This window comes from Emys orbicularis, chromosome 1 (assembly GCF_028017835.1).
Source record: "Emys orbicularis isolate rEmyOrb1 chromosome 1, rEmyOrb1.hap1, whole genome shotgun sequence".
In the NCBI taxonomy this organism is placed as follows: domain Eukaryota; kingdom Metazoa; phylum Chordata; order Testudines; family Emydidae; genus Emys; species Emys orbicularis.
Window position 1 is genome coordinate 142,646,956 of NC_088683.1, and position 27,972 is coordinate 142,674,927.

At 49.0% G+C, this 27,972-nt stretch overlaps 2 protein-coding genes across 2 annotated transcripts in view; one reads left to right on the forward strand and one right to left on the reverse strand.

Annotated features, from left to right (window-relative positions):
• NRIP2 (nuclear receptor interacting protein 2) lies at nucleotides 1-26,806 on the forward strand. Its single transcript, XM_065422855.1, has 6 exons — nucleotides 1-231; nucleotides 12,240-12,419; nucleotides 22,946-23,028; nucleotides 23,582-23,709; nucleotides 24,903-24,955; nucleotides 26,714-26,806. Exons 1-6 carry the CDS (start codon nucleotides 1-3, stop codon nucleotides 26,804-26,806), a joined length of 768 nt encoding a protein of 255 aa, XP_065278927.1.
• The window catches only part of ITFG2 (integrin alpha FG-GAP repeat containing 2), a 47,036-nt gene continuing 27,854 nt past the window's right edge, over nucleotides 8,791-27,972 (reverse strand). The window contains exon 13 of the mRNA XM_065422854.1: nucleotides 8,791-8,951. Within this exon, the coding sequence (XP_065278926.1) occupies nucleotides 8,791-8,951 (161 nt within the window). The remainder of the gene's footprint in view (nucleotides 8,952-27,972) is intronic.

Consider the following 27,972-nt stretch of genomic DNA (forward strand, 5'->3'; position numbering starts at 1 on the left):
ATGAGCATGAGGGAGACCTGCGCCCAGGAAGTGGGGCCAGGGGATGGGGAGGAAAAGCGGAGCGAAGGCACTCAGAATCCGGACAGGAGGCAGCGCGAAGTGGAGCTGCGGGATAAAGCCATCCTGCAACAGAAGAGGCGCCTGAAACAGGCCACCCAGTTTGTGCACAAGGATTCTGCTGACCTGCTGCCCCTGGATGGCTTGAAGAGGCTGGGCACCTCCAAGGATCTGGTGAGTCAAGTGGGACCCAGTTTGGAACTGGATGCTCCTCTCCTCCTAATGATACCAGGGCATCCCCCTAATTTGGGGAAAGAATCACAGGTCCAGGCACAACAAACAGCCCATCAGAGTCATTATAGGGCTGGGGTGGGTGAAGGGAAAGGAGATGTCCCCTGCTCTCTGCATCTTTCTTCATTAGTCTAACCCCCTCCATAGCCAGGAGGAAGTAGAAGGTAGGGGATTCCCCCTAGCTCGCAGATCCAGCTCACAGCCCACAGTACACAAATATGTGTAACTTGTATGGGGATTCTGTGTATGTTTTACATGTGTGTTTACATGCTGGACTGACATGAACCTGCATGATCTAATACGGAAGTGGTCCCTCTCATATTCTGCAGTAAACGCACCCACCAATCCCTGAAACTTTGGGGTCTTGTGTCGAAACTTTTCACTTTTCTGTGCAGTTCCCCAATTTTGGATTTGCTTTGACACATTTCCCCTGGGGGTGAGTGTGGGGCAAGAGCAGGGGGTGAGCAGATGTGCCCCAGCAGTTTGGGGAGAAGTTGGAGACAAGGCATGATTTCCCCTGGGTATGTATAACAAGGACAGGGAATGATTTCCCTTGGGATACCCCACTGATTAATTAAGTACATCTTCCCCATCCCATTGCACTCTCTCACTTTTCCCCACTACCCAATGCTCTTCATAGTGTACCACAATTGATCCGGGATTTGGGTTGAAATCCTGTTTCCCAGTGGAGTGCATGGCTTTGCTTCCAGCTCCTTTCCCCTGCAAGCTCCAGATTGTTTTGCCAAACTGATAAGGGCTCCTGCAAAAAGTAGGTTGAGTTGCCTGGAGTCACTGACCAGACCCAAAGAAATCAAGGGCTCTGAGGTGATCTGACTGCTGGTGAGGTGGGGCAGCCCCTAGGCCTGGCAAGTACGGGTCACTATGTTAACTATCTCTGCTGCGGGGTATTTTCCTATAAGTTTACTGCGCTCTTGTTAGGCCTTATTGTTACTAGTGATGGTGCTGTCTTGCCTGGGGCATTAGAGGGAATCCAATTCCTGGGCATTCCAGGCTGCATGGAAATCAATCTCACGGGTTTATATTGATTTCTCTGTTGATTTCTGATTCTCCTGGGCTCAACCATCCCACCATATGCTGGCTGGGGATCAGCACCATGTCAGACTCAACTGTGTCTGTGTCTCTGCTTTGGGCCATCCCTCACCACCTTCTCACGCAGGCTGAGTCAGTTGCACAGCGATTCCTAGAGCGCACATTCAGACCATATCAGCCTCGGTGTCCACTCTGCTACTGGCTCTAGTATGGGAAACCCCTCCCTGCTCCCAAAGCGCTGTCATCACCCATGTATTTAAGCAAGCCGTCCCAGCCCTGCAATTTGGTTATGAACACATGAAATTCCATTGCTGGGCATCGACAGCACGCTAGGGCCTAGATTTGTGCTCTCCCAGCCCCGGCCAGTAGCGCACAGAGAGCCTGCTGCACAGGCACTACTGGGACTGACCATCTCTGTCGCTGGGATGGAGGGAGTTACAGCTGTGAGTCGGTGACCCTTCAACAGGGGCATCTCATGACAGCTCCAGCCCCCGGGGGAGCAGGCTAGAGGGACCATCACTGACTCTCCTTGAAACCTAGAGATCTCTGTCAGTGTTTCAGGGAACTGCACTGTAACAATCTTGGGGTTCATTAAATGATAAACCAATGAATGAGAAAGGAATAAAGCTTTAATAAAACACACCAGAGTGTCTCTCTAGTGAACTGCTGCACAGAGTCCTGGGTTCCCAAGACCCCGGTCCCCCTCCAGGGCACATCTCCAAATTCCCACACAACACAGTCCCTTATGAGGGAGTGTCTCCAAATCACAATCTGTCATAAACATACACCTACATGCACCTGTATTTCCTCTCCGTGGTCCGCTCTAGGAGTGCCCAGTCAGGTCTCCAGCCTCCAGCCATCACCTGTCTCTGACAGGGACCCTTGTCCCACTCCCTTCTGTCTGGGGGTATTAAGGCTGCACGGCCCCCTGCCTTACATTGTGATATCCCCAGCAAACCAGTCTACCTACAGGCCAGCCCCTGTGCTGTGCTTTCTCCCAGAGGGCTATGAACAGTGCAGTGCCAGCCATTACAAGTTACCACCCAGCTCTCTCTCATTTTAAGGACAAAATAAGTATCACAGAGAAAACATAAAGACAATAAGGTTCCTATGCGCTTACTAACAAACATGCCAGGAGTCGCCCATCTTCCTTATGGGACCCAACATCCCCTTCCAATCCTTCTGCAAGTGCTGGCTCCCACTTTGGACAGAGGGTCCTGTCCATTTGCTGAAACAAAATGAAGGGCCTGTGTTAGTCCAAGCTCAGCTTTTTACATCAAAAACCTTTTCTTTGTTTGAGTCTCTGGAAAACCCACTTTGAACCAGTACATGCCGACACCTTAGGGCAGGGATCAGGAACCTTTGGCACGCTCTAACTCTCCATGTGATACAGGGAATCAGCTGACAGCCTAAGCTCAGGGAGCAGTATCTAGTTATCACCTACCCCTCCTTTTTTCCTTATCGTTCCTATATCTCTGCAACCTCTCGCTGCTGAGGATGGGGAGAGTTCACTCTTGGCCTACTCAGGGCAGCTCCTTACTGAGTCAGCAGAGGGTAGAAACTATAGGGAAACATGTCTCACACCTTCCCCCTGCACCATCCATCAGACATGATTATTTATTGTGGTAGCATCCAGAGGGAGATCGAGGCTGCATTGTGCTGCGTGATGTACAAACACATAGGAAGATACAGTCCCTGCTCTGAAGAACCTACAGCCTAATGTAAGACTTTAGCTGTAGTTTCATGTCTAGGAACTTGTAGCATTGCCTAGCTAGGGAACCCATTCTGGCTGGTTGTGCACTGACTCCTTTTCATGGACAGTTCATCAGACAAACGTAGGCCTTTTTTCCGCTTGAAAATTGTTCATGAACTGACCCTGATTGGTCACTTAAGTCACGTTATTGTATCTGATCCACCATTGGCTGACTGAAATTTTTAAACAGGTGAATAGGGAGTAAACTATACAAACTTTCAGACATGAAGGTTGGGATCTGTGATAAAATCATGAAACTTTTAGGATTCGTGACCATTCTCACAAACAAAAACAGTTGTATGAATACTTGAACAACGAACACTATGACCCCACCAGTAACTGTGGTGGTGAACTCACTGTTTATGTGAAAATATTTGTGAATCTCTTCCTGTACTAGTTAGCCAGCTCTAGGGCCTGATTCTCCACTCACTCTGGTTTTACACTGGTGTGACTGCACTAACTTCAATAGAGGCACTCCTGATTTATACTGGGGTGTAGCGGGGCGGTCACCCCACTCCGTCCCTGAAAGGGTTAAAAGCCAGCCCTTGGAGAGGGCTGGGGCTGAGAGCCAATAAGAGAAGGCAGGGAGGCAGCCAATCAGGGCCCGGCTGGGCCCTATAAAAGAGCTGCTGGGCCAGAAGGCAGGCAGTCTCTCTCTCTAGCTTTGTAGAGAGTCTCACTCCAGCCTTGGAGTGGGAAGGACCTGGCTGCCTGGAAGCACAGGGTACCCTGGGCAGAGTTGGGGAAGGGCAAGAGGAGCTGGGGAGCTCCAGCCTGGCAACTCCCCAGGCTGAGGCCTTGTTAAGGGCTTAAGGAGGTACTGGGGCTGCAGAGGTGCAGCCTGGGGATAGGCAGAGGCAGCTAGTCCAACCCCCTTGCCAATTATAAGTGGCCATTACAGACTGCAGTTTGCCCCAGAGAATGGAGGCTAGAGGACGACTGGCACTAGCCACTGAGGCAAGGTGGGCATAGGGGGAGGGGGTTCCCCAGGAAGGGAGACCCAGAGTGTGGGGGCAGTGCTGTGGGGCAGCACCCCAAGGTAAGGGGCTCCGGGGTCCGGGAGGGACACGGGGGGCCTGAGGCAGGAGAGACACCGGCGAGCAGGAGGCGCTCTGAGTGCTGGAATGAGCTAATTCCCAGATGACCAGCAGGAGCCACTGTGGCAGTGAGTGCTCGATCCGCTACACGGGGCGAGAGGAAAAGCAAACCTTAGATCTCCTGGAGCGATGTGAAATGTACAACAGCCCCAGGTACTTCACGTGCCTGTGGGAAGATGTATTTTTGGCTGAAAATGATCACCCACTGTGAACTCTGTAGGTCATCATGGTACCACAGACAGGGAAATAACAATGATAATATAATACCTACCTCTTATATAGCGTTTTTAATCTCAAAGCACTTTACAAAGGAGGCAGCATCATTAGCCCCATTTTACAGATGGGGAAACTGAGGCACACAGCTGTGAAGTGAGTTGCCTGAGGGCACACAGCTGGCCAATAGCCAACCTGGGAATGGAGTCAGGAGACCTGGGTGTCTATCCACTTGGCCACATTGCCTCACTGCTGGTAGGGCCATGCAGCATTCTGTGCATTCCAGCTTGAGGGCAGAATCTCCATTCAGTCATGTCCTAGCCCCATGTGTAACACTGACAGACCCTGGTCGTCGGTGGGCGGAATTGAACCTGGGGCCTCTGGAGCTCAGTGTGTGAGCCTCTACTGCATGAGCTAAAAGCCATATGGCCTTTAGCTAAGGCTGTAGAGCAGACTCATTAATCTCTCTCTCTAAGTGGTCTTGGTGCCACTAGATGGGACAGAACACCAAACCCAGGAGGTGTGCGGGTTACAGATGCACCTCTGTCTCATTCCTGATCTCCTTTCTGACTCTCTCCTGGATCATGGGAGGTGAATAAGTGCCATGGGGCAGATTCTCCCCTGCAGAGTTTGAGAGATCTTGATGTCATAGAAAAGTTCACAGTGGGGTGTTACTTTGCCAGCACCCCAAAATACACCTCCCCACAGACACCTCAAGTACCAAGGATCAGTGTATCCTAAATGAATCAAACAGTACCATAGAATCCATGCTTGAATAATAAGAGTATAGCAGTAGGAATATACTACCGACCACCTGACCAGGATGGTGACAGTGCTTGTGAAAAGCTCAGGGAGACTAGAGAGGCGACAAAAACAGAAAACCCAGTAGTAATGGGGGATTTCAACTATCCACATATTGACTGGGTACATGTTACCTCACGGGGGGATGCAGAGATAAAACTTCTAGACACCACTAATGACTGCTTCTTGGAGCAGCTAGTCCTGGAACAACAAGGGGAGAGGCAATTCTTGATTTAGTCCTAACAGGTTCACAGGATCTAGTCCAAGAGGTGAATATAGCTGAACCACTCAGTAATAGCAACCATAATGTAACTAAATTTAATATCCTTGTAGGGGGCAAAATACCAAAGAAGCCCACCACAGGAGCATTTAACTTCAAAAAGTTAAATGAGGAATCTAGTTAAATGGAAATTAAAAGTAACAGTCAAAAGAGTGAAATGCCTGCAACCTGCATGGAAATGTTTTAAAAACATCATAATAGGGACTCAAACTATATAAACATCCTGGCTAAACAACAAACAGGTGGTTAGAGACAAAAAAGCATCCTTTAAAAATTGGAAATCAAATCCTACTGAGGAAAATAGAAACAAACTCTGGCTAGTCAAGTATAATTAGGCAGGCCAAAAAGAATTAAGAGCAACTAGCAAAAGACACAAAAACTAACAGCAAAAACTTTTTTAAGTACATCAGAAGCAGGAAGCCTGCCAAACAATCAGTGGGGCCCACTGGATGATAGAGGTGCTAAAGGAGCACTCAAGGAAGACAAGGCTGTTGCAGGGAAGCTAAGTGAATTCTTTGCATCGGACTTCACTGCAGAGGATGTGAGCCAGACCTGAGCCATTCTTTTAAAGTGACAAATCTGAGGAACTGTCCCAGATTGAGGTGTTAGTAGAGGTTTTAGAACAAACTGATAAATTAAGCAGTAACAGATCAACAGGACTAGATGGAATTCATCCATGAGTTCGGAAGGAACTCAGATATGAAATTGTAGAACTACTAACTGTGGTATGTAACCTATTGCTTAAATCAGCCTCTGTACCAGATAACTGGAGGATTGCTAATGTGACTGATTTTTTTTTAAAAGGCTCCAGAGGCGATCCCAGCAATTTCAGGCTGGTAAGCCTAACTTCAGTACCAGGCAAATTGTTTGAAACGATAGTAAAGAACAGAATCATCAGACACATAGATGAAACATAATATGTTGGGGAAGAGTCAACACAGCTTTTGTAAAGGGAACTCATGCCTCAACAAGCTATTAGAATTCTTTGAGGGGGTCAACAAATATGTGGACCAGGTCGTGATCCAGTGGATATAGTGTACTTTGATTTTCAGAAAGCCTTTGACAAGGTCCCTCACCAAAGGCTCTTAAGCAAAATAGGGAGTCATGGAATAAGAGGGAAGGTCCTCTCACGGATCAGTAACTGGTTAAAAGATAGGAAACAAAGGGTAGGAGTAAATGGTCAGTTTTCACAGTGGAGAGAAGTTAATAACGGGGTCCCCCAAGGATCTATACTGAGACCAGTGCTGCTCAATATATTCATAACTGATCTGGAAAAGGGGTAAACATTGAGCTGGCAAAGTCTGCAGATGATACAAAATTACTCAAGATAGTTAAGTCCAAAGCAGACTGCAAAGAATTACAAAGGGATCTTACACAACTGGGTGACTTGGCAAGAAAATGGAAGATGAAATTCAGTGTTGATAAATGCGAACTAATGCACATTGGAAAACATCATCCCAACTATACATATAAAATGATGGGGTCTAAATTAGCTGTTACCACTTAAGAAAGAGATCTTGGAGTCATTGTGTATAGTTCTCTGAAAACTTCTGCTCAGTGTGCAGTAGTAGTCACAAAAGCTAACAATGTTAGGAACCATTAGGAAAGGGATAGATAATAAGACAGAATATATCATATTGCCTCTGTATAAATTCATGGTTCACCCACCTCTTGAATACTGCGTGCAGTTCTGATCAGCCCGTCTCAAAAAAGGTATATTAGAATTGGAAAAAAGTACAGAGAAAGGCAACAAAAATGATTATGGGTACGGAACAGTTTCCATCTGAGAGATTAAAGAGACTGGGACTATTCAACTTGGCAAAAAAAGATGTTTAAGGAGGGATATGCTAGAGGTCTATAAAATTGTGAATGATGTGGAGGAAGTGAATAAGTGTCATAGGCGCTGACTCGACGGGTGCTCTGAGGCTCAAGCACTCATGGAAAAAAAAATAGTGGGTGCTCAGCACCCATCAGGCACAGCTGTTTGTCAGCTGGGGGAGGGCAGAGAGCAGTAAGCGGTGAGTGGGCGGGGGCCTTGGGGGAGGGGTTGGAGCAGGGGTGTGAAGAGGCGGGGCGAGGGTGGGGCCTCAAGAAGGGGGCGGAGCAGGGGCAGGAAGAGGCAGAGTGAAGGCGGGGTCTTGGGGAAAGGGGTAGAGTGGGGACGGGGCCTCGGGGTGGAACGGGGGTGGAGCACCCCTGGGGAAAAATAAAAGTCAGTGCCTATAGAAAGTGTTATTTACCCCTTCACATAACATATGAACCAGGGGTCACCCAATGAAATAAACAGGCAGCAGGTTTAAAACAAACAAAAGGAAGTACTTCTTTACACAATGCATTGCCAACCTGTGGAACTCATTGCCAGGGGTTGTAGTGACGGCCAAAAGTATAACAGGGTTTAAAAAAGAATGAGAGAAGTTCCTGGAGGATAGGTCCATCAATGGCTATTAGCCAGGATGGTCAGGGAAGCAACCCCATGCTCAGGATGTCCCTAAACCTCTAGCTGCCAGAAGCTGGGGCTGGATGACAGGGGACGGATCCCTTAATAATTGCCCTGCTCTGTTCTCTATATGTGAAGCACCTGGCACCAGCCACTGTTGGAGGACAGGATACTAGGTAGATGGACCATTGGTCTGACCCAGAATGGACATTCTTACTTATGTTTCAGTTTTACCGATCCCAAGCACTTAAAAATCAAGACTAGCTTTAAAATCTTGAGATTTCTTTAAATAATAAAGGTTGGAATGTTTATCTTTGCCTTCTGGTTTCTGAGCCTTTAGGGTGCACTTGCTTCATGTTTTTCAGCTTCTCTCTGCAAACATGAGGGCTAGAAACTTATTTTAAAACAGAGAAAAGAAAGCTGAGATTCTCAAGTAATCACATGACTCCAGCAGCTGAAAAACGAGACGAGCGATAAAACTGTGAGACTCAGCCGTGTGCAACTGTTTTACGTCATTGCTAGCAATCAGAATTCCCAGCTAAGGCGTGTTCGCTGGGCAGGGCAGTGCTGCTAGTCCCAACACCTGGGATTCTGGGAGCTCGGGCCCTGTCAAGGTGGGACTCTCAGTTCAGGAGGTGCAAGGGGAAATGGGTGTGCCGTAGTTCACTGAACTAGTTTCAACTTCTGCTGGCTAAGGAGCAGCACTGACGGGTTCCACAGGGAACGCTGCCCAACCATCCCTGGAGCAGGAAGCTTCCCTGGCAGGGCCTTCTTCCTCCCCTCACCGCACCTCTCAACTCACCATCTCTCCACTCCACTCCTCTCTCGCGCTGCATTTCTTGTCCTGTCTCCTCTTCATTCCCATCTCTCCTCAGTGACGCAGGAGACAGAGAAGAGCATGTTCTCCGCTCTCAGAACAGATGCCCTTGCTGTCCCAAAGCTTAGCTCCCCATATCAATGCTTGACCCTCTCCTGGCCTGAGTGACAGAGGTAGCAGCTGGAGAGGGCTTGCTCTTCCTGTGGGAAAGTTCCCTGGGAGGGAGAGAAAAGCCTGTTGGATGCCAGACTGTGTGAGAGCACATGGGGAAGAGAGGGTGGGAATATGGCGCCCCCTGCCCTTTTCCCATGGCCCCAGTCTTAGCTGGCAGCCTGACTGGCATTGGGTTATCGTCTAAAACCTCATGACGCTGAGCTTGGAGTATTTAGAGAATAAAATGAAATAGCAGACCTCCCTTTTAGCTTGTAGACTGGGATGCAGGGTGGGTGGGTAGAAGGGTGTAATTACTTTCATTCTTTGACCTTAGATGGCGTTTTTTTCATCCCAAAGCACTTTACAAAGCTATTATCCTTCCCATTTTATGGGTAGGGAAACTGAGGCACAGAGGGGTTGAATGTCTTGCCCCAGACCACACAGTGCGTTATTGGCAGAGCCCAGAATAGAAAGCAAGTCTCTTGCTCTAATCACTGGGGAAGCTGATAAATCAGAGCTACAGTGGGCTCCATTTAAGGTTTAATCTAAAGTCTTACATAGCCTTATGGTCAAGATCAAATTGACAACTAATGGGATGCAGAGGGATATGTTCTCTGTAAGGATATTATTACAGTGTATCTTGCCCTTGTAGGTAGATGGACTCGGTAGGCCTTTTTCCTCTGAGAGTCACTGCAGGGTGGTAAAAAAGCCCGCAGGCCTAAACACCCACCATCAGAGAGCTGGATATTTCAGAGGAAGGTGGAAGCAGCCGGTCATTAGGGAGAGGCAGTCTGGCCAGATCCAGTAGCCCTTCTCTCTTCTAGGCAGCTATGACTGAGATCTCCCTTACCAGGTCTGAATCATCAGATCCCAGGTTGAAGGATTATAGTCCCCAGCATGCGGAAAGCAGGCAGAACCACAGATTAGTTGCCCTGATTTCTGGATTTTACTCAGTCCTTACAGTCCCTACATAGGGACCGAGTAAACACTGGGTGAGGACTTCAGCAGCTGGCTGATGGTGAAGTGAGCTCCCTTTGGAAGCAGCAGTCATCACCACCTACCAAGGTATTAAATGTTGTATGACACGTAAATCTTCCCCACCCCCTCCTTTGCCCAGGCAGAGCAGAAGAGGAGGAGGAGAAGTTGCTACTATCCTGTAGGGAAGGGGATAAGGAGGAGAACTTGGCTATTGGTTTTGCTGCAGCTGCTCCCCTTAGGGAGTGAACAATATATGGCCTTCCAGCAGCCCTCCTGCCATTGCCCCTTGCAGGAGGTGAGACATCCTGCCACTGCTGGGAGGGAGAAGGGTCTCTTTTGCCGGGCAGGCCTTAAAATGCCCTAGAAACTCTGTTTATGGTAAGCCTGTGGAGGAAGACACCCACACAGAGCTGTAACTAGGCATTTTTAGCACCCAGGACGAGCAGAGGTGATGTGTGTGTGTGTGTGTGGGGGGGGGGGGCACACAGTGTTACATGGCCCCCTAGATTTTTTTGGTTGCACGCACACACACACACCCCAACGCCGACAGGCTGGGTGGCGCACTGAAGTGAGTCAGGGGATGCAGGTGGTACTCCCTCCCCCAACCCCACCTGGCATCGCCGCTCATCCCCCAGCATTACTGCTCACACCCCCTGAACATTGCTCTGCACCCCACCTCCCAGGGAGCACACCCCACAGTTTGAAAACCTCTGTGGGGCATAGGGTGACCAGATGTCCCGATTTTATAGGGACAGTCCTGATTTTTGGGTCTTTTTCTCACATAGGCACCTATTACCACCCACCCACTGTCCTGATTTTTGACACTTGCTATCTAGTCAGCCTAGTGGGGCAGTCACATACTCCCCCCAAAAAACCTTTAAATTATGCCCCCCCCCATCAACTGTTATATGTCATCAGTGGGGGCAAGCAAGCATATTTTCCCACCACAACCACCTTTTTCTTCAAATCCCCATTTTTCCACCCTGCAATTTATGCCATGGATGGCTGCCCCGCTTGCCCCAGTTACAGCCCTGCACCCAGACGTCTCTCTGAGGCACGTATTGTATCCTACTGTGTCCTTTGTGCTGCCTCCCCAGGCTATGCTGTGGGTGTCACTCTATGGAGTGTTTGGAAGAGTGGACTCACCCCTAGCACCCTAGTTTTGGGCATGGCCTAGCACCCGTGCCAAGAGCCCCTCTGGCTCTGCAGTGGTCTTCCTTCCGGCCAAGTTATGCTACTTCCCACCCCTCCCACAGGGCAGGCAAAGAGTCCAATGAACTCAAATATCACTCTTCACCCCTACCCAGGGGTACTCTGCCAGACTCTTCACCCCTTTCTGGCCTCTACAGGCCTGTCCTCCCACTCACATGCAGAGCAATGCCTCCCAGATCCAACTCAACAGTCCTTCTCCCCCCAGCCTCAGGTGTTGCCACACCACCTTTTCCAGTGGACCAGTAGTGAATGGAGCCCAGGCCCTTCCTCTCCTCTGGGTTCCAGTCCAGGGACCCCATAGCAAGCAGTAAAGGTCTGCTACCTCAGATGCCTCCCTGGACTTCTTCCTACATTGTTCTTCCTTTAGACCCTTTCCCACAGCCTGCCCCGTCCCTAGGCTTACTTATAGCTGCCTCTCTCCCAGCCCTTCCGCCACACCCTAGCAAAAAGCTGACCAGCTCTTCCCTTCTCACTCTACAGCCCCCTTCTCCTCAGGGCTTCCTTCCTTTATGAGTACCACCCAGTTCTTCCCGCAGCTGGGCTTCATCTTCAGTTAGGCCTGGCCCACCCTCCAGGTGCAACCAGGTACTCTAGGTGCTCTCTGTCTCCCGTTAACTCTTGCGTTGCCCAGGTGGGTACATGCCCCATCACAGAGTGTGATAGTGCTGGGTTGCGTGTGTCTGCATGTCCATGTCTGGTAGGGTACGTGTGGAGGTAAATGGGTGTGAGGCGTGTGAGACTGACTGACTGTGGGACTGGATATGTATTTGGAGATGGTGTGTCAGGAGGCTCTTCTCCTGTCATGATTGCACTGAGCTCTCCAGAGACAAGGCCACGCTGGAGAGGACATGGCACAGATAACCAGTCAACTGCATTTAATTTTAAAGCAAGGGCTGCTGTCTGAGATGCACTTGAAGTAGACAAACTACGGGGAGATGCTACTGTGTGTAAGAGGCAATGGGGCTGGGGTGGAGACTGAGAAGAACATTTCTGACACTCATGGCCTGTGTCGCCCCTGAGAGTAAGTGGATCATCCAGGCCCAAAGAGCATTTGCAGACTGCTTCCCCAGGCCAATGGAGCTGCTGGCAGTAGTGGTGATTTTCTGGATCCTGGCCCAATACCTTGCTGAGAGTGTCCTTTTTCTTTGTGGTGGAGACAGCAGCCACACAGTGTGGTACAACGGCGCCTCCTGGAGGGGAATCTGAACAAGCTGCGGGGGGAGAGCAGGGAATATACCACATGGGTTCAATCCCCACTGGTGAAGGACAAGGATGACGGGGCAGAAAAGAAAGAGAATGACAGAAGGAAAGAGACTGTGTCCCTGCTCATACACTGCAAGGTAAGGACCTCTGCAAGTATACAGTGCCACTTTTATACACTCACTGATATTAGTGATAGAAAATACTCACTGGGTCCCATCTGCTCCATTCCCAGGGAGCCAATGCCAGAGTGGTAGCTACGGGCTGTTCTCTAGTGCTTTTGTCCAGTCTCATTTCAAATGACCCAAGCAGTGGAGGTGCTACTTTTCTGTTCTCCCTCCTGTTCTGCCATTCTTCATCCCTTTTTCTGTGTCTCTCTGTCTCATAGCGATTGCCAGACTGGATCAGACCCAGAGTCAATTCAGTCCAGGATCTTCTCTCTGACAGTGGCCAGATTTCTTTTTTTCTTTCTTATGCTCGTCAGAACAGCTATGTGTTCCTTGCTTGAATTTGAATCTACTTTATTTTGGTTTCTCCCATGGAGCAGGAAGCTCACCTACTGCTGTATTTTGACTAATGTATGTGAGCAATTAGTAAGGATTCAGAAGATTTCTTCATTCAGTTGAACCCACAAACATTAAACAGCTCCACGGAGGTGGTATTACTTTAGCTTCTGTAGTGCCTTTCTTCTTAAATTGATCCATATAAGAAGGTCATCCTGAAGATAACACCCCCCAGCATCCCCTTGCAAGCTCTGAAGCAAGTCCAAAGGGTGTCCACGTATGTCTGCCGCACAACCATTCAACTGTGTCAAACACTGTGTAATTAAAGGTATTGGATAGCACACAGATGATAGATCCAGTTTTTGGTAAGTTTTAGGTGACTAGTATATGAAAATCCACTTTAAAGCTACATTTAAGTTTCAGTGGCTAGCTGAATCCCTTAGTATGCTTGTATTCAAAGACAAGACTTTTGGTAAAATGTGCATATCTTTGCACTTCCAGTTAGCACAGTCAGGTACCACAGTTGTATACAAATGTACACACCATCTTCTGGAAAGTTTAGACCCAAGTATCTCAGGCCCACGTAACTAATTATTTGTCTGGTTTGTTTCAGGCTATTGCTGTTAGAGATACTCAGCCTTATCTACGCTGGGTTTTAGCAACTGGAGTAGCTATGCTGCCATAACTGCAATAGAGCAAACTGTGACTTGCACTGGTATAAAGTCATGGCTTGAGCTGTTGGACTGTATATGGGTAGCTAAACTGCTTGCTCAAGCCCCAAGTTAGTCAAGGCCTCAATTTGGTGAATAAAGGGGTTTGATTATTTTAACATCATAGAGTCTGTGTATTTCCATAGAGAATGATAGTGGAATTTTTTTGATCTTATGCTGGACAGGTGTCAGGAAGGGAAATCCAGCCATAGCAACACGTAATGGGGTCTTTTACCAACCCTGGCGTCAGACCCTGCCATTGCCTCAGTTTCCCTTCTTGGGCTTCCCAAGGACTGCACCCAGGCTCTCATGCAAGTTAAATAACACCCTTTCTTGGGGTCTGGATTATTAAAACAGCATCTCAGTTCAAACATCACTTTGGTTTAAATGGAGTCTGTCCCAGCTCCACAGTTTCTTCAGCGACTTGTTGGGCTCAACAGTGCTTTCCCAAAACCCTATCCCTAACCCTGGGCATGGGCAACCCTTCCTTGCAGGTCTCCTTTCCCCTCTCAACTCCCTTGTATCTGCCTTAAAGCCCGACACCTGGGGGAAGGCATCTGATAAGGTACAGATGAGGCTGAGTCCTTTAAGGGCCAGGCCATCCTGTGAGGGGCAGTCTGAATTTCCATGAAAACCCAGAGAATCTGTAACCCCTTCACATCAATGACTCTGAAGTGCTGAAGACTGTTGTAGTCAGGCCTGTTTTGTTCTGCTTACTGGTAGTCAAGTATTATTCATAGAGTTTTCTGGTGTTCCCACCTTAAGCTAGGAACTCCTCAAGAGGAAATGTACACGTTTCCTTTGGTCCTGCAACTTTTCTAATTCACTTCAGGGATAAAAACATGTGCATGGAAACAGTTGTTGTAGCTTTAGAGGGAGTCACCAGAAGGCTGCAGGTTCTGTGTAAGTAGTAAGGTCTGGGAAAAATACTTATTGCCAGCTGTGATTTTGTTCTTAAGAGATTCTGTCTGTGAGAAACTCATTCTTCAGCTCAGAGCTGCTCTTTATAGGTTAGACCCGAGGAAGAAAACAGAATATTATGTGGTGGTGACGTGTGTCCCCATAATGTCACTGGGCTGCAGTACTTGGCATATACTTGGAAATAAAGCTGACTGCAGCTAGTCAATGGTAATTAGTATGTGAGGATCCTCAGTCTACCATTATTTTCACTCTAAGGCAACTATACAGCTGAATTGCTTTTAGGGCCTTGGTTGGTTTCCGAGATCACAGACCGTGTCCAATCCCCATAGTTTCTGCTGCAGAGTCATTGTGGCTTCTGTTTATTTGATTTATGTGAGTTCTTCATACAGTTCTATAGCAAAGTGCCCCTTTTTCATCACACCGTTTGCCAGCTGCAGTTTTTGCAAAGCATTTTGGAAAGTCAGTCATGTGACTGACATCTGCACACCAAAAGCAAGATGTTATTTTTGTACCGGGGCTTGTGTATTGTTCATTTGGAAACGGACGCTGAAGGAGCCCACAGTGTGAGGCTGTTTTTCCTCTGTGCTGAGCTTGTGCTGCAGCCACAAGACAGAGTTCAGTTGATGGAAGCCGCTGGCTGGCTTTGAAACTGACACGATTTCTGCAAAAATAGCTGTTTGTAAATGATTGATTCTTAAAAAGTCCCTCCTCTCCTTTCTTTCCTGGAAATTTGGTTAATAAACACTGAATAAATAATAATGGCATCTGATAGCTGCAGATTTAAAGTTTTGTAGTAATTCTGAATAGGGTTGCCAACTTTGTAATCACAGAAAACCGAACACCCTTGCCCTGCTCCCTGCCCCTTCTCTGAGGCCCCACCGCCACTCACTCCATCCCCCCTCCCTCCATCACTCGCTGTCCCCTACCCTCACTCACTCATTTTCACCAGGCTTGGGCAGGGGGTTGGGGTGTGGGAGGGGGTGAGGGCTCTGGCTGGGGGTGCGAGCTCTGGGGTGGGGCTGGGGATGAGGGGTTTGGGGTGCAGGAGGGGGCTCAGGGCTGGGGCAGGGGATTGGGATGCAGGCTCCAGGCGGCAGTTACCTCAGGTGGCTCCCAGAAATGGCTGGCATGTCCCTCCAGCTCCTAGGTGGAGGGGCCAGGGGGCTTTGTGCATCGCCTCCGCCGGCAGGCGCCACCCCCGCAGCTTCCATTGGCTGCAGTTCCCGGTCAATGGGAGCTGCGGAGCTGGCGCTCGGGGCAGGGCAGCCTACAGAGCCCCCATGGCCGTCCGTTTCCCTAGGAGCCATAGGGACATGCCAGCTGCTTCCCGGGAGCTGCATGGAGCCAGGTAGGGAGCCTGCCAGCCTGTGCCAACCGGACTTTTAATGGCCTGGTCAACAGTGCTGATTGGAGCCGCCAGAGTCTCTTTTTGACCAGGTGTTCTAAATAACTATGAGGAAGGGCTCGAAACCCAGGTCTGCTCGTAGTCATCACCTGCTCTTTCACCCAGACTGTGTTATCATTAGGGGTTCCTCTAGGGCAGGAATTATCCTCTGACTTATAATGAGTTCATGAGACAGTTAGGAAACAGTCCAGTCCTTAGAAACATCACTGATCTGGTGGACATTAGTGAATAGTTAACTTTCTAAGCAACTGCCTTTCCACCATGCTCTAAAACAAAGCCCATACCGTGTGTAATGGCAAAAGCTCACCCCTTCCTGGAGTTTGGTTTTATTAATAAAGCAATTAATCATAACATTACATAAAGTGCAGCTCAAGCCTCTTTCAGAGGCTTGGCTGCTCCTAGGGTTCCTCTTTAAGGATGGCTCAGCTCACACCCTAGATCCTCTGTTCCTAGAAAGCCACTCCCATTTCCCTTTTATCTGGATGGAGAAATGAGCTATCTGCCTCAGTTAGTCAGCAGAACCCATTTAACCCTTTCCCAGCAACATCAACACCTATTAATGGGATGGAATGTTTCAGCCAAATGCTGCCAGCCTGTTGCAATCTTCACAGTCATTGGTCTTTATTGTAGTATACATGACACATCATAAGGATAGCATTGTGCACCCTACTAGCCAGTCAGGAGGCAGGATTCAGCACCACCTCCCCTGTGCCACAGTTTGGTATAATATATGTGAAGGCAAATGCCTTTAGAACACACTTTTTCACCTCATGCTTTATCCCATTTCCTTCCTTAACATAAGGTTCCCCCCCGCATCCTGGGAGGGGGAGGGGGTGTCAGTGTTTCATGTACACCCCATTCAGTGAGCATTCTGTGGCTGAGACAGCTTTTCAGTGTTCTAAAGGCAAAAAGAGAGAAATTTAGATGTGGTGGGGTCAGAACTTGGCCTTTTGGGTACAGTCCAGTTCTGTGAGTGTTCACAGCAGGGACAGATGGTTGGCTCTTCCCATTTCAGTGTTGTCCTCTTTCCAGCTGCCTTAAGTTTAGGGCACTAGTTTTTGCCATAGGCAGATATTGCCATGACCTGAGGGGGGCTGTGGGAGATGGAATGAGCAAATTGGAGAGTGGGCTCCTCTACCGGGCACAAGCTACGGCCCATTCTGATGCTTAACCTCAGTGGGTTGGAAGGTCTGGGACCTGTGTGAACTAACTGTCAGCAGTAGCTTCTAGGGAAGCAGCCATGTCAGCCTGCAGGAGGGCTTTTAGCTTCATTCTGTGAGGTTTTAACATCCTACTCCATGTACCCATGTCCATTGTGTACAAAGAGGCAGGAGGTGAGCATGAATGGAGTACAGCTGAGTGGGTTTGTGCTCTGAATAGGCAGTAGCTTGGCTGGGTCTCTCAGTCCTTTCATGCATGAAATTCATCACAAGGAGAGAACAGGCCTGGCTGCTCAGCAGCATGAGATAGGGCTGCTCATTTGCACAGGAGCTGGGATAAGAGGGATACTTCTGTGCTAGCGTGTACTGAAAGCACTGGTTGCTAGACTTGGTGCTTTGGGCCGCTTCTGGGGCTGGTTTCTCTGCCTTGTTTTACATTCCAGGCATGTTGCTGCTGGGCTTGGGATATAGAGCTTTATGTTCTCCGTTCAGCACCTTCCAAACCCATTCCCTCGCAGGACACCAGTGTTTTCCTGACTAGCAGCCAAATGACTGCTTAGCACAAGGCATGTGTAAACGGGGTAAGCATCATGCTTTCTTTGATAGGATAACGAGTCTTGTGGATAAGGGAGAAGCTGTGGATGTGGTATACCTAGACTTTAGTAAGGCATTTGATAAGGTCTCGCATGATATTCTTATCGATAAACGAGGCAAATACAATTTAGATGGGGCTACTATAAGGTGGGTGCATAACTGGCTGGATAACCGTACTCAGAGAGTTGTTATTAATGGTTCCCAATCCTGCTGGAAAGGCATAACGAGTGGGGTTCCGCAGGGGTCTGTTTTGGGACCGGCTCTGTTCAATATCTTCATTAACGACTTAGATATTGGCATAGAAAGTACGCTTATTAAGTTTGCGGATGATACCAAACTGGGAGGGATTGCAACTGCTTTGGAGGACAGGGTCATAATTCAAAATGATCTGGACAAATTGGAGAAATGGTCTGAATTAAACAGGATGAAGTTTAACAAAGACAAATGCAAAGTGCTCCACTTAGGAAGAAAAAATCAGTTTCACACATACAGAATGGGAAGAGACTGTCTAGGAAGGAGTACGGCAGAAAGGGATCTAGGGGTTATAGTGGACCACAAGCTAAATATGAGTCAACAGTGTGATGCTGTTGCAAAAAAAGCAAACATGATTCTGGGATGTATTAACAGGTGTGTTGTGAGCAAGACACGAGAAGTCATTCTTCCGCTCTACTCTGCTCTGGTTAGGCCTCAGCTGGAGTATTGTGTCCAGTTCTGGGCACCGCATTTCAAGAAAGATGTGGAGAAATTGGAAAGGGTCCAGAGAAGAGCAACAAGAATGATTAAAGGTCTTGAGAACATGACCTATGAAGGAAGGCTGAAAGAATTGGGTTTGTTTAGTTTGGAAAAGAGAAGACTGAGAGGGGACATGATAGCAGTTTTCAGGTATCTAAAAAGGTGTCATAAGGAGGAGGGAGAAAACTTGTTCACCTTAGCCTCTAAGGATAGAACAAGAAGCAATGGGCTTAAACTGCAGCAAGGGAGGTCTAGGTTGGACATTAGGAAAAAGTTCCTAACTGTCAGGGTGGTTAAACACTGGAATAAATTGCCTAGGGAGGTTGTGGAATCTCCATCTCTGGAGATATTTAAGAGTAGGTTAGATAAATGTCTATCAGGGATGGTCTAGACAGTATTTGGTCTTGCCATGCAGGCAGGAGACTGGACTCGATGACCTCTCGAGGTCCCTTCCAGTCCTAGAATCTATGAATCTATGAATCTATGCTGGGAGTCAGGAGCCCCTGAGATCTATCTTCAAAAACAACAAGGAGTCTGGTGGCACCTTAAAGACTAACAGATTTATTTGGGCATAAGCTTTCGTGGGTAAAAACCTCACTTCTTCAGATGCACAGAGTGAAAGTTACAGATGCAGGCATTTTATACTGACACATGGAGAGCAGGGAGTTACTTCGCAAGTGGAGAACCAGTGTTGACAGGGCCAATTCAATCAGGGTGGATGTAGTCCACTCCCAATAATAGATGAGGAGGTGTCAATTCCAGGAGAGGAAAAGCTGCTTCTGTAATGAGCCAGCCACTCCCAGTCCCTATTCAAGCCCAGATTAATGGTGTTAAATTTGCAAATGAATTTTAGTTCTGCTGTTTCTCTTTGAAGTCTGTTTCTGAAGTTTTTTTGTTCAATGATAGTGACTTTTAAATCTGTAATAGAATGACCAGGGAGATTGAAGTGTTCACTTACTGGCTTTTGTATGTTACCATTCCTGATGTCCGATTTGTGTCCATTTATTCTTTTGCGGAGGGACTGTCCGGTTTGGCCAATGTACATGGCAGAGGGGCATTGCTGGCACATGATGGCATATATAACATTAGTAGATGTGCAGGTGAATAAGCCCTTGATGGTGTGGCTGATGTGGTTGGGTCCTCTGATGGTGTCGCCAGAGTAGATATGGGGACAGAGTAGGCAACGAGGTTTGCTACAGGGATTGGTTCCTGGGTTGGTGTTTCTGTGGTGTGGTGTGTAGTTGCTGGTGAGTATTTGCTTCAGGTTGGGGGGTTGTCTGTAAGCGAGGACTGGCCTGCCTCCCAAGGTCTGTGAGAGGGATCATTTTCCAGGATAGGTTGTAGATCGTGGATAATGCACTGGAGAGGTTTTAGCTGGGGGCTGTATGTGATGGCCAGTGGTGTTCTGTTATTGTCCTTGTTGGGCCTGTCCTGTAGTAGGTGATTTCTGGGTACCCGTCTTGCTCTGTCAATCTGTTTCCTCACTTCCCCAGGTGGGTATTGTAGTTTTAAGAATGCTTGATAAAGATCTTGTAGGTGTTTGTCTCTGTCTGAGGGGTTGGAGCAAATTCGGTTGTATCTTAGGGCTTGGCTGTAGACAATGGATCGTGTGATGTGTCTTGGATGGAAGCTGGAGGTACGTATAGCGGTCAGTAGGTTTCCGGTATAGGGTGTTGTTTATGTGACCATCACTTATTTGCACTGTAGTGTCCAGGAAGTGGATCCCTTGTGTGGACTGGTCCAGGCTGAGGTTGATGGTGGGGTGGAAATTGTTGAAGTCCAGGTGGAATTCTTCAAGGGCCTCCTTTCCGTGGGTCCATATGATGAAGATGTCATCAATGTAGCGCAAGTAGAGGAGGGGCACTAGGGGACGAGAGCTGAGGAAGTGTTGTTCTAAGTCAGCCATAAAAATGTTGGCATACTGTGGGGCCATGCGGGCACCTTAAAGACTAACAGATTTATTTGGGCATAAGCTTTCGTGGGTAAAAACCTCACTTCTTCAGATGCATAGAAACCCTGGACGCCCCATCATCTCAGACATTGGCACTCTTACAGCAGGATTATCTGGCTATTTGGACTCTCTCCTCAGACCCTACGCTACCAGCACTCCCAGCTATCTTCGAGACACCACCGACTTCCTGAGGAAACTACAATGCATTGGTGTTCTTCCTGAAAACACCATCCTGGCCACCATGGATGTAGAAGCACTTTACACCAATATTTCACATGAGGATGGACTACAAGCTGTCAGGAACAGTATCCCTGATGAGGCCACAGCACGCCTGGTGGCTGAGCTTTGTGACTTTGTCCTCACCCACAACCACTTCAGATTTGGGGACAACTTATACCTTCAAGTCAGTGGCACTGCTATGGGTACCCGCAGTATGCCAACATTTTTATGGCGTTGTGAGGAATAGTTAATATTTATGAAGTGCTGAGTGTTATGATTAATTAGCTAATATTTGTAAATCATCCTGAAGTGAAAAGTGCTATGTAAGGACTGCGTGTGTTTATTATTGTAACTGGAGATTATAGTGGAGAACGTGCCAGATTTAAGCCTTTGTAACTGAAACTCCCTGGACTGATTTACTTCAAACATACCTGGATGTTTAGAAGGGGAGCTATTCATCAAGATAGGTTGGAGGGTTCCAGTTTCAGTAGTTCTGGTCTTCTCTGTGCACACATTGTTTTGAGTCCATCACTAATACTTTTAAGTCTCTGAGGTACTGACTGCTGTTTATTTTATTACCCCATTTTAGATGCTTGTATTTTTCCCTCACAGCCTCACTATTTTCTCCTCTCTCGCTCTGACAACTCACTGACCATTTGTTTTCAAAATGAAATCTCATATTGGAGTTAGCCCTCCGGGAGGATTAGTCTCTATAACAAGCTTGGAAAGAGTTGGTTTAGAAATCTGGAGTCTGGTGGTACCTTAAAGACTAACAGATTTATTTGGACATAAGCTTTCGTGGGTAAAAAAACCACTTTTTATGCATCTGAAGAAGTGGGGTTTTTACCCACGAAAGCTTATGCTCAAATAAATCTGTTAGTCTTTAAGGTGCCACCAGACTCCTCATTGTTTTTGTGGATACAGACTAACACGGCTACCCCTCTGATCTTTAGAAATCGGGAAATAATGAACACTCCCTTTCATTAACCCTTTTCTCTCCATTAGCTCCCGTGGCACAGATTCTAATGAACAGTAGATCTCTACCAGTGTTGTACTCAGGGTTAGACTGGGCAATCCTGCACTGGAGGTAGTAGAGAGCTGTCCCCACCCTAAGGGGAACTCTGGGAGGATTGCTGTTGTCTCCAGCTGGCCCACAGCCAGGGCCGGCTCTAGGCACCAGCTAAGGAAGCAGGTGCCTGGGGCAGCAAATCTGAAGGGGCGGCACTCCGATTTTTTTTTCTTTTTTTTCTTCTTCGGCGGCAGTTCAGTGGCAGCTTCTTCTTTCTTCTCCAGCGGCAGTTCGGCGGCAGCTTTTTCGTTTCTTCTTCTTCGGCGGCAGTTCTGCGGCAGCTTTTTCATGTTTTCTTTTTCGGCAGCACTGCTGCGGCCGCTTTGTTTTTTTTTTCCCTTTGCTTCGCCGGTTGGGGCGGCAAAAAAGGTAGAGCCGGCCCTGCCCACAGCACTAGCTCACACAGTGAAATGAAGAAAATTAACATGCAGGCAAAATATATGGGAAATTTTCATGACAGCAAGATGTGTTGGTCTATAGAAGAGTCTTCCTAAGGGAAAGGGGGAAATTTCATCACTTGGCTCATTTAAAACGAGTCCTGGACAAGGCCTTGGATACAGGCCTGCACTGGCTGGGGGCAAGATGGATGGACTGGATGGAGCTAATACATCTTTTCCTTCACCATGTTCTGTGATTCTGTCCCATCTTTCTCTGATCATGTTTCCTGTGTCAATCCACACAGCTCCTGGCAGCCCTGGGTTTTACAGGCCCCTCCCAAGTACTGAGAACTGCTACTGCCTCAACGTTAGAAAGCAATGCCACAAAGGGCTGTGGGGAGGAGTGAGCAGGAGGCAAATGGTGACTGCTCCCCTGTGCTCCCTGGCTGAGTGCAGAGGGGAGAGGAGGTAAAACAGGAAAGGAGTCTGTCCTCTTCTAATTCCTGAATGCTGCAGTGGTTCCGGGGCAGGGCAGTCCGTCTCTTCCCCTTGACCCTGTCCTGGTACTCACAGGAACTAGAGCTGGAGGGAAAAGAGAGAATCCGCTCCAGGGGGATAGCAAACAAGAGTACAGTTTGTGGCAGGAGAATGCAAGACAATGTGGCTGGGGGCTCAGTGGGTAGGCAGAAGGGAGAATGAAACAAGGGATGATGCTATAGTGAGATGGAAGCAGACCCATCATCCTTTCCTAAAGATGCCAGAAGGGGAGAGGGGTGGCAGGTTACTAGGCTTCCTGTAAGAAGTCAAATAGAGGAAGATGCTGGTGGGGCGGAGTTCACAGAGTCTTGCTGGGGCCTCCATGGGTTCCCAAGAACACCCCAACTTGTGGATGCTCATCTGAACCCCAAACCTTCTGATGTCCTTTTGTCACTAGTTTTTAGGGATTTTCACACTATTGCCAGGGGTTCTGTGTAGGGTTTGTGTCAGTTTAAGCCTGTATTAACCTGCCTTTATGTTTCTTCTAGTGCCAAGGTCAGGTATTGAGAGCTGCTGTTAACACTGGCTGCCAGCAAAACCTCATCTCCATGAGCTGTCTGAAACGGCTGGGGTAAGAGCCTGGGGCAGAAGAGATTGGGGGTAGGATAGAAAACAAGGAATTGGGCATTAAAAACTGTGCTCACTCTGAATCTGAAATTACCACTTGCACTCATACCCCAACTCCCATTCACATTGGGAACCCCTGCACTCACACCCGACTGCTTAGGGTGTGGGGAGCCCAGGGCTGGAATAATGGGGGGGCTGCAGGACAGGACTGAGGGGCATTGGCAGAGCTGTGTGGGGAGCCCAGGGCTGGAATAGCAGGGGGGCTGCAGGGCAGGTCTGAGGGGCATTGGCAGAGGGGTAACAATTTGGCTGTGGATACTGCATATCCCAAGATGACCAGCTGATGCTTTGCAACTGCTCAGGGAAACCCAGCCCCATAGTGCCTGTGGGTTACCCCTGGAGAAACTTGCTCCTGACATCCCCATTATATGAGTGAGATCCCCTCTCTTTTGCAAGCCAGTTCCAAAGAGACTGTGAAGTGCCCCTAACTAGTTGGAGCACCTATTGTTCTTTTGCCCATGCTCATTTCAGGCAGTAACATCCCTTGTGTCTCACAGGCTGGAGGAAGTGTCCGATGCTGGCAATGGGGATCTCTCCCTTCCTGTCCCTAGTGTCATTGGCCAGGTGGAGTGTGTGGAGGTGCAGCTTGGCCAGGAGACGGTGGTGTGCTCAGCGCTGGTCGTGGGTGAGCCCAGCAGAGCTTCCTCCCCCTTCCCAGATCTCTTCTTCCTTCCTTGCCGAGCACACCTAAATGGATCATCTAGGAGCAGGGGTGGAGGGGAAGGTGACATGGCCCATGGGGCTGGGCCAAGGCACAGTCCCGTGTACAATGCAGAGGCTTTGATCTTGCTGTGTCCCCCTCCACAAGGAGATGCTGGCAAATGGGGGCACTGGCTGAAGGGCAGTGGAGATGAAGCAGCCCCATTGTGGGCCATTTTGCTTTGTCTCCTAAAAATGCCCAGACTGATTAGTTTGTCCTGCTCCATATACAATTCCCAGGGGGCAGGGGAGACTGAAAGAGAGCACGTGTGTTACTGCCTCCAACTGGATGGAATGTGTCTGGAGATCCGTTCCTCTTAGGGTCCATGGATGTCTCTGTATCATTGTCCCCGGCTGCAGAAATGTATTGTAGAGGAGTCTGGAAGCCCCCGCCAGTGTCCAGAGGCAGGATCTTGTTGGGAGGGGCCATGGGGAATGAAGCCCATTTAATAGGCATTGGAGGGGGTGGCAGGGAGGTTGCATTTTTTCCAGGCATGTGAATCTCTGCATACAACAAAAAGAAGAGATTGATTCTTCTTTCCGTTCCTTCTCCCCCATTTTATTTGTCTTCTCATCCATCCCTGATTTGTCCCGTTGCCTCTCTCTGTCCCGTTCTCCTCAGCCTGCTGATTTACTCCCAGTGCCCTTCCTCTTCATGCTCCTCTGTTGTCTCTTGCCCTCCTCACTGTACTCCTGCCACACCCATTCCTCCATCTTTTCTGGTTTCTCTCCCTCTCCTGACCCCAGCTCACTTTATTCTCGTCCCCTTCTCCTCTCTGGTTCTCCTCACCCTTGGTTCTGTCTCCTCTCTGCGCGGGAGAGTCGGACTGTTCCTCTGGCCTCTCTGATGGCTGGTTGTCTATAGGAGCATAGACAGGTAGAGTAGCACTTAATGCCTGCAGGCTGCAGCTGTGGAAAGGATGACGTTCAGGCGTCTGGGAAGATGGAGTGGCCACACTCTGCTGTGCCTAGCATGCTGACCCCATACGTGCCAGAGGTTTGATAACTTATAGCAAGTTCCAGCCATGGGTATAAGGCAGTCACTCAGGTGCTGCGTAAGGGAGACTGTCAGAAAACACCTATGCCTGAGCCTGACCCACTTCCTCTCTGTTTCCCCAGATGATGAAATGCTGGAGTTCTGTTTCGGCCTCCAGACTCTGCTGTCTCTCAAGGTAAGGAATGGGTTTCCTCTCATCGCATCTGAACATAATGTAGGTTTGGTGGCACGTCTCAATGAGACCCCAAGCTGGGGCTGCAGGAAGCATGCGATGCTGATGGCCAAACCTGCCAGGGTGTTGGCCACCCTGCTTCCTGATCTCTGACTGCAGCATGCTCTTAGCTGGCATGAGTATTAAACCCCTTTCCTGTCATTTTAAAACCTTATTGGATCAGGCAGTGGCTAGAGCCCTGTGCAGCCCCATGGCAGAGATCTACAGTTTCTCCCTCTCCTGATGTCTCTTTCCTGGGAGCCGGGGAAACGCTCTGCTAGGGGACATGGTGGGAAGAGATTTCATCTCTCAAAAGTAACCCCTTCCTGAGAGCATCTTTGCTGGAGCTTGAAGAGTCCCTTCCAGTCTCCATCATGCAGGAGGATGGGCCTATCCATGCACGGAGTGCTTAGACTTGGAATTGTTCTGTGGAGGGGGACTCAGCTGGGAAATCTCTCTCAAGGGTTTTGCCTTCCCCCAGAGTAGGGCCCAGAACCCAGGAGCAGAGAGCATCTATGCCTGCCGTTCCCTTCCGGTGGGTGCTGATCACTAAATGACCCAGAAACACAGCCTGTGATTTAGATCCTAGCACAGCTTGAAGAGAAAGCCCCGTGTCTCAATTTGCTGGCGAGCTCTCTCCAGCATGAACCATTAAACACCTACATACACAGCCTTCCTTACTGAAAACATCAGAGAAATGCTCCATAGGAGAAGGAATGCTTTCTGGGCTGGGAGAGCCCCTGTCCTGCAGGCAGAACAGAGAGAACTACAGAAGGAGAAGCCAGGGGTGAGGGGAAGCAGAAAGCAGCCCAAACGATAACCATGCTAAGGCCTGAGAAGGCCTTGTAGATTGGCAAGGAGGAGGCAGCAAAGATAGAGGAGGCAGGTAAATGGGGGTGACCATTCCAATGGGGGGAGAAGATGGGGCTGGGAAGAGGCAGGAATGGGAGTGTAGAAAGGTGAGTGGGAAAGTGGAGGATGGAAGCAGGGTGCAATGGGGGAAGGGAAAGCAATGGGGAAGGGCACTGAGTGTCACTCAATGAGTGGGATGGTGTTAGGCTGAGAGCTGAATGGCTCCGTGAACTGGAGGGAGGGGAAGAGACAGAACCAGGTGCACAGGGTGGGGTAGACAGAGGTAAAACTGTCAGTGTACCCCGGTGGCCATAAGGAAGGATGAGAGAGGAACCCTGTGGTGGAGTAGAGGGAATGAAGGCAGGGGGCTAAGAGCAGAGGGTGATTTGGAAGCTAGGTGGCCAGGTTGGAGTTGGATTCAAAACCAATGGAAAGTGATGGAGGGGGGCATGATGTCCTTGGCCCCCCTAAGAAGGGCCATGTATGCAATGTGCGAATAAGGCGGCTGTGCTGAACAAGGTGAGAGACAGTCACCTGAGCAGGGCCTTGCTGGGGAGCGGGAGGGAGCGAGGGTGAGGGATGGGAAGGAACAATGGAGGTGTATTCAGAAGAAGAGGTGCAGGTGTGTTGGGGGATGGAAGGAAAAGAAGGCCGAGGGTAAGGAGCTTCTTTAGGAAGAGCAGCTGTGAATTTGATGGGAGGGTGCTCTCCAAAATCTGGCTTGGCGAGAGGGAGGGAAGAGGGGCGTGTTGATTATTAGATTGGCTCCTGCTTCTCCGTGGTAATAGACACCATACAGCCCACGTACCCTGCTGATGCCTTGTGACTGATACGTACTATGGGTAACCAGCTCTCGTCTGCCCCCATTAGTGCTGCATCGACTTGGAGGAAGGAGTCCTGCGGCTGAAAGCCCTGAGTGAAGAGCTGCCTTTCTTACATGCCTCTGACGAGCATGGGCAGTGATGGGCCGGCTCCCCATGTCCACAGGGAGGAGACTCTATGGCTTACCAGGGAAACCTGCAGCTGGGGCTGACACACCTGGACCTTGCTGAGTCCTGCGCTGAGGCTTCCATGGGGGAGTGAGGAGGTAAACGGGAGCCAGGTGCTGTCCCGCTGTTGATGCAAGCTGGCCTTTTGTATGGAGAGTTCTTCCTCCCTGCAATGGACCCTCCTGCTTGTCCCCATGTGCTGAGTGGATATTTGTTCTCATTTCTCTCTGTGTCCCCGTTCTCTCTCTGGTCTCTGCTTCTGCCCTTTTAGTGACTTCTTTTTACACTGCCATGTATTGATAACATAGGAAGTGTCACTGCGAGCAGTCTCCAGGGGTTCTGCCTGCAGAGAGATGGTGGCTTCTTCTAAAGCCTCTGAAGATTGTTTTAAAAGTTTCCCTTCCCTTTTGGCCGCAGATCTATCTGGACAGGAGGGGCCCCTGTTTCCCATGCTGCATGGGAAGGGCCCTGTGGCCAATCCTCCCTGTCCTCTGGAGAGCTGGATTTCATTACCCTGCACTGGCTCAGAGCAGACTGGAAGGATTTTACTGGAAGCAGCTTAAATTGCAGTCACTGCATTTTGAGAGTTTTCATTCAAAGCAGGAAGACTTCTAGGAAATGCAGAGCTGAAACACCCTGGGAGTGTTGAGCATACACAGGCGCCAGGCCTGGCCAGCCAGCCTTAGCTACTAGACTCTGTATTGTATGAGCTCAAGTGCTAGTCTCTCCCCCTGTTAACCATAGTAACTGGGCTGACACCCCTGCCAGCCATGAGCTCCCGTCACCAGATTTACACACCCATCAACTCTGCTTCTTCACTCTGAGCTCCAGGGATTCAACTTAGATACCACATGAACTCCAGGCCTACACCTGCCATCAGCTCTCCTCCTGGTCCCTGGCGATTCGACACAGAGACACCATCAACTTCAACCACTGGACTTCCACACCCCATTGACTACGTCTCCTGCATGAAAGCAAAGAACCCGACTAATTCCCAGTATCGGCTCAGGTCACAGAGTTACGAACTCATCTGGGATGGACAGGACCTCTGGTGGGTCACTTAGTCATTTCTTCTTCATACAGGCAGGCCTGATTTCATTACCCTAAAAGCATCGCTGATAGATGAGTATGTAGTCTCAA